The 6,472-nt window shown below is 41.0% G+C and overlaps 1 protein-coding gene across 1 annotated transcript; it reads right to left on the bottom strand.

The window, feature by feature from the left end:
- Nucleotides 1–720: 720 nt before the first annotated feature.
- Nucleotides 721–5,125, bottom strand: LOC105029132 (dual specificity protein phosphatase 7). The gene is made up of 3 exons (XM_010902314.4): nt 4,382–5,125; nt 3,371–3,799; nt 721–1,796 (listed from the first exon to the last, which is right to left on the bottom strand). Exons 1-3 carry the CDS (start codon nt 4,746–4,748, stop codon nt 1,486–1,488), a joined length of 1,107 nt encoding a protein of 368 aa, XP_010900616.1. The 5' UTR covers nt 4,749–5,125; the 3' UTR covers nt 721–1,485.
- Nucleotides 5,126–6,472: the final 1,347 nt, after the last annotated feature.

Raw genomic sequence — 6,472 nt, 5'->3', positions numbered from 1 at the left:
ACACGACACGAATGGACTCAGACAGTGGCTATCCCATGGCCTCCAGAAACGTACCATGCATTTGACTGACTTAGCACTGGCATGGATCAACTCCAGTATGCATGTTGAGTCGCTGAGTGTTAACTCGAATGTAGTCTAGGTTTCAGCACAGTCGACCTTAATAATATTTAGAGGGTTTTAGCACAGAAATACAAGACACAATTTTAAAGTAAAAAATATACAATATATTTGTTGCATAAACGTGTACATAAATGTCTTGTACAATTAGTTACATATACTTTACATATTGTAATGGGTCAATTTCACATCCTTCATGATAAGATCAAAAAAAAAGGATCCCCTGTTACCAAGCAAATCTTATGTACATCTTTTACACATACAGCCCGTTGATGTGTCGTAGTGGCCGTATTAACATACAGATGTGTTCTGTAAAAATCCCTGAAAATGTCTCTCTGTGAGGTAAGAACACATTAGCGTCGTCGTCACCTGTTTCCTTTCATTCCCTCTGCTGCTCCCATTCACTTAAACATTCAACGCTGAGCCGACTTCTTACTGGCAAACAAAGAGCAGATCGAAACAAACCAAGTGTTTCCCTTAACATGGTTCCGCCACAGGAAGATTAGCTGCAGGCTGAAGATTGTGTCTATAGAGGACTTATAAAAGGACTTAATAAACAAGGTAAAAATGTCTTATGGATGATAACTAATATACAAGTCGTTAATTTCAAGCATGGTAAATGACAATCCTACACTACACCCAGGTCCTTGGTCAAAGACAGTTAAGTGTTTTGTTAACTTAGAAGTTATGGAAAAGGCCACTGGAACAACAGGCAGAAGAGGTATGTTATACAGAAGATAAAAACAATAACATGCAGAAAGAAAATAACATTATAATTATCACAATGTAAAAGGGCTTTGCTAACGCAATGTGCTCTTAGAAAGCTAGCTGCGAATGAAGATGTGTAGAACAGTCATCGACGGAAAAGGTTGCAAAGGTATTGAAGTCTAGCGTAAAGCAGCCCAGTCCCTTCAGCAAAAGTACCATGTAGTTCGGACCAAAAGTCTTAGTAACAAACGTTACTAAAAGAACAGACCCGTCCACAGCTGGTGAATATGAAATAACAGTCAAACCATCGAAAGTCCTAGAGTTAGCTCTAGAATATTTCTAGAGCTAACAGGAATAATTACATTTCCTGACATAACCATTGCATACCATCATCCATTATTATATTAGACACTAAACCTTTTGGATTACTTGAGTAAAACATTAAGGCATCAGAGCTTGGACCAAACAGAGCATGTACTGTATTAAGCTTAACAGGGTGGACTGTGCCCTTTGAACATCTATACTGAAATCACTTGCGGGACAGGCGAGTCCTCGTAAGCTGCAGTTCTGGGATGCTTTTCCTTTTCCAGACAGGATACAAAATACACCAGAGACACCAATTAACCAACATGGCCGACCGGCCAGGGCTCCTCTGACTTCTCACGTCGACTCCAGTGTGTCCAGCTGGAACACATTGTGATTGGTCGGCGTGGTGAAGTACAGCTGCTCATTGGACGATGACCGGTTGTCGCACGGGCTGTGCAGCCCCAGTGTCCTCTCGAAGTCCAGCAGCTGGCCCATGAAGTTGAAGTTGGGCGAGATGTTGGACTTCTTCCTCTTGACAAAGTCATAGGCATCGTTGAGTGACAGGTTGAGTCTTTGCATCAGGTAGGCCACGGTGACAGTGACGGAGCGGCTGATGCCAGCCAGACAGTGTACCAGGACACCACACTGCTTGGACCGGGCTTCATCTACGGGTAGAAGTGAGGAAGGTGGTCAGTGCAGTTCAAGTTAAATGGGTTTATCAGACATAAACACTGACTTCAGCCTGTCAGGATGAGGGTTTGATGGGGTATTTACCAGGAACCCAGAAAAAGCCACATACTTTTACAATACATTCTATAGACACTTGTTTTGGTATGGGTGCCAGCTTTATTCATCCAAGGACACACTGTTCATAGAGAGCTAATCTCAGCCATTCCAGAAGTCATATCGTAGAGTCGTGTTAACACTACAGAGGACACACTTAAAAGCTGAAATGGCAAAGTCCTGCCCCTCACCCTCCTCGATATTGTTCATACAAATATATTTAACATAACTATTCAGATAAAATATAAACTTCACAAATACAATTTGAAGCAAGCAATTTAAGATTTGTGAGAACCATTATTTTCCTGGGGCACCAAAACTCCTACTACTTTTTCATAATACTACTTTTTAAAAGAAAAATCAGTTTCATACAGCCTACATTAACAAAGAAATGAAACTGCTGTGTTATCTAAACATGTTGTACTCTAATAATTTCCAAGGCCATAAACACAACTAAATATTTATTTTAACAATAGCATATACACTTATTAGAATGTTGGAGTCAATCTTAGATCCTTCATGATTTATGTCGCTGTGGATGTGTGTACAACTGGAATATGTAGGCCTCTTAAAACAAGCTGACTGTGTATAACACCCCAGGCCCTTTAACATGACCCAAGGCAGCGTAACGCTTCTCAAGACCTTTTATGACAGTGCTATGATCAGCCTACAGAGTCCTCTGTGTAGCTAACCAGCCTTCACAGTCTACTGCTGTACGCTTTTGACATTGAGGTTTATTATTTCTACAGCAAACATCCACTTCAATCTACACAAGAACAAGCCACATATCCTCTTGCGAGCTGAGACGAGTAAGTAAACAAGTATGGTGAAACGCCCTACACCCCACCACAACCAGGATCTATCAGACTCATGACCTGATAACCAAATACAGGCCGCCACAGAGAATGGAAGCCATGTTTCCTTCCTCTACCACTAACCCCAAAGACAAGAAAGCACAATAAACTTGAGAACGCCACTAGCATTTGAGGTGCTGCAGTGACTCTCTTTTAGTAAGTTGGCTGTTTTTTTAAAAGATTTGTTTAGGCCATTTTCAAATAATAAACGACAAAAAACACTGACAATGATCCAGGAAGTTCTTCTAGGTCAGCGCGCCGACTTTGTGTCAGAGTTAGAGATTTCAGTAAAGCTCTCATTTAGAAGTTCAGATAGACAGCTATGTTAAATGGGGACATTGGTAAACAGAAGTAGGAAATAAAAGTAGAAGCCCAGGCATTGTCACATAATGGGGTTTCAATGGTGTAGCAATGCTGACAGGAACTAAGGGATAACAGAGATTCATATCGAAGTACAAAATACAAAAACATTAACTGGATGGCAGCCAAACTTGTCATTGTGGATCATAAACTAGGCGCGCCAGTGTTCACCACATAGAGTATATCTTGGAACTTAATGTGGTCTATCATGTCCTCTCCCACACAGCATGCTAGCCACTCACCAATGAAGGAAATGGCTTCTGGAAAGAACTGGGACAGGTTCTGACTCCAATGGTCCGAGATGGGGATCTGCTTGTACGTGAAGAGGCCGTCATGTTCAAACATGTTTGGGAGGTTGGGTGTGACGTTCAGAATGTACTTGATCTTGTACTGGCCCAACACGTCCAGGTTGGTGGAGTCTTTGGCGCAGCCCAGGTAAAGGTAGGGCAGGATCTGGACCGGGAAGGCGGGCTGGTTATTTGTAAGTGGGCTCTCCTCCGATTCAGTGGCGCTGCTCGGCTCGCGGTCTGATTCCCCGTCAGAGAGATCAGAACTAATCCGGAGACTTCCAAAGCCTAGGACGGACAGCGGAGGAGAGGAGCTAGGACACGAGCTGTCCAGGAGAGTCTCACAGTGTTCCGGGTACTCAGTTTGAAACTTCACAAATCCCCCTGAGATCAAAAGTTTAAAAAATAAACAAAAAAAACAAGGAGTTAGAAAATGGTTTTGTTATCTTATCCTTTACAGGGAGAAATATTATTTACATCTTAAAAAAAAAGAAAATTGTATTTATTTTATAGATTTATTTTTTTATTTGCAAGAGGTGTAATGAATAACCTATATTTTGATTTCTATGAATACAATGAATAACGTATGAGGGCTGCGTAAATAACCTTTTCATCATATCTACCATAACTGAACTGTATGAGCAGTAGTTCTCATTCAAAGCAGACCATTCATGAAATGCATGCCCTTTTCCTGCAGTAGCAAAACATGGCGCAGCCATTTTGGAATTTTAATTGAGAATCTCAGTTACGCTACTTCTCAAAGTTTGCGAGACGTACCTTCAAAACTTAAATATATTGCAATCATTATCTATACAATTATTGAGGATTAATTCAAGGTTGTCTTGATTTTTATAAGGATAATATATTAAGCTTACATAACAGTGACCCGAAAGTTATACAAGGAATAGGCAACAATTCACTAAAAAAAAACTTTTAAACAATATCACGCATATAACGTTGACTTGCCTTCAAGATAATATGCTTTACAACCGTCATCCCATAGTTTCTGAAGAAGTAGTTCCAGAACCGTGCCACTTGCCCCATCCTGCCAGTCCACAGTGCACTCATCGTACACAATCACTGTGTCCGTATTGCAACGTCTAACGAATTTATCCTTGTCTTCATGGTTCGGGATAATAGTTCGGATAGGTATGTTGCCCTTCTTGAACCTTCTCAGCATCAATCCTGGTATGGCCAAATTGATGGCAGTTTCTATATGGGATGATTCATAAAGCTCGTGGGATCGACAGTCCAGCAAAAGCAGTGAACTTCCTCCGGATTCCAACTCGAGTTGCAGCCATTCTACGCTTTTACTTGGCGTCACATTAGTCATGTCGAACCAAATATCATGTTACATTCATGCAAGTAATACATAAATGTCGCTACATTGTACAACGGGCGATGAGTAACTGTTTTGCAGGACAAACACTGCAACGTGTTAGGATCAAACATCAAAGCTCAAATGTTCCGATAATGTATCACTTTCTTGATTTGAGCGGGAGCGTTGATTGATTTCCCTCCTCCAATGTCCATCTGATCTTGTAGGTTTACTCGCCACTTATTCACTCGACCTGGTAACTAATGACTCGTCTATGTTTTACAATAAAATCATAACAGCAGACATAAACACACTATCAACTATTCTACACTGACATTCGCACTAGTTGGAGCACGTTCTCCTTAAGCCATTCCGATGCAGAGGAAATGTAGTTGACAGTGGAGCAACTCAAGAGGGAGGTGCTTCAGGATTTAAAGACATAGAAGGAGATTGCAAAGTTTGTTTTTTGATCCCTCCTGTGAAACTTCACTCTGAAACACAGCCTACTAGGTAATGTGTAGTAATGTCAGTTTAATTCACCAATTAAGTGTAACAAAACATGAATTCACTGCAGCCTGCTGTTTTTATTTAGTCGTTTATCTAGTGGTGGTTTCATTATTGATCAATGTCATACCATATCAGTAGTCAATATTTGCATTTGAAATATAGAAAAATAAACACTGAGTAGCATGGTTATTGACATTGCTTAGTAAAACACAAAATGTGAGATTATAATGCACCATATATCAATGGTATGATGATGAAATCACTTTACTGCTCTAAATGCTATTATAGCCAGTTTATAAGAGCAATAAGGCATCTTGGGGATTTGTAGTATATTGCCCATATACCATGTCTAAGAGCTGTTTCCGGGCACTACTGAATGAATTATATAATCCTGTGATACCACTGAATCCCCTCATCTCAGATTTCATGGTATGCTGCTTCTGAAAGGTCGATTGTAGAATTCCACCCAATTACCGGTGTGCAATATGCTGCCCCCGGATGTTCCTTCCTCTCATGCAGCTTACAATACACCCTCTGATTTTACCCAGTTACACGCCATCTGGGATCAGAGCCATTGTGTTCTTCTATTCACTTTAGGTCCTGATTATCTTAACTTACCTCTTTGCAAGCATTGTCCTGACCTACATGTGCGTCATGCCACAACATATCTCTCTCTCACTCTCTCTCCTTCTAAAAAAAAAATTATGTAATTTTCTGTTTTTTTATGATCACATTCAAGATTACAAAGACAATGATTGCAGTGGCAAGAATCCCCTGGACCACTACTGAGCGTGTCTTTGTGTGTAACGGAAAGTGTGTGTGTGTGTGCGCGCGCTAAAGAGAAAAAGAGGGAGAGGATGTGTTTGTGTGCCTGTACTGGGAGACTAGCCAGGCAGCTCGTCTGTCTGTGCACGTGATGGGAAAGATACAGATGTGCAGCATTTGTAGAATTAATCCAGAATAGAGGAGTGGAACTGAACCTGCGTACTCTCCCTCTCTGTCCCTCTCTCTATCTGTATCTGTCTCTCTCTCTCACACACACACACACACACACACACACACACACACACACACAAACACATACATATGTGCATGCTTTTGCTCCCATTCTTCTACCCCAAACACTGAGAGTAGTGGAGATGTTTGAAGCCTGCCTCTGATCTGCCCTGATAAGGAAATGTAGGGCGTGTTTTCACACTATGATAAATAACATTCATGAGCATATGAACATT

The sequence above is a fragment of the Esox lucius genome, chromosome 12 (genome assembly GCF_011004845.1).
Source record: "Esox lucius isolate fEsoLuc1 chromosome 12, fEsoLuc1.pri, whole genome shotgun sequence".
In the NCBI taxonomy this organism is placed as follows: domain Eukaryota; kingdom Metazoa; phylum Chordata; class Actinopteri; order Esociformes; family Esocidae; genus Esox; species Esox lucius.
The sequence above is the reverse complement of the archived record's forward strand: the minus strand, read 5'-3'. Positions and strand labels throughout refer to the sequence as shown.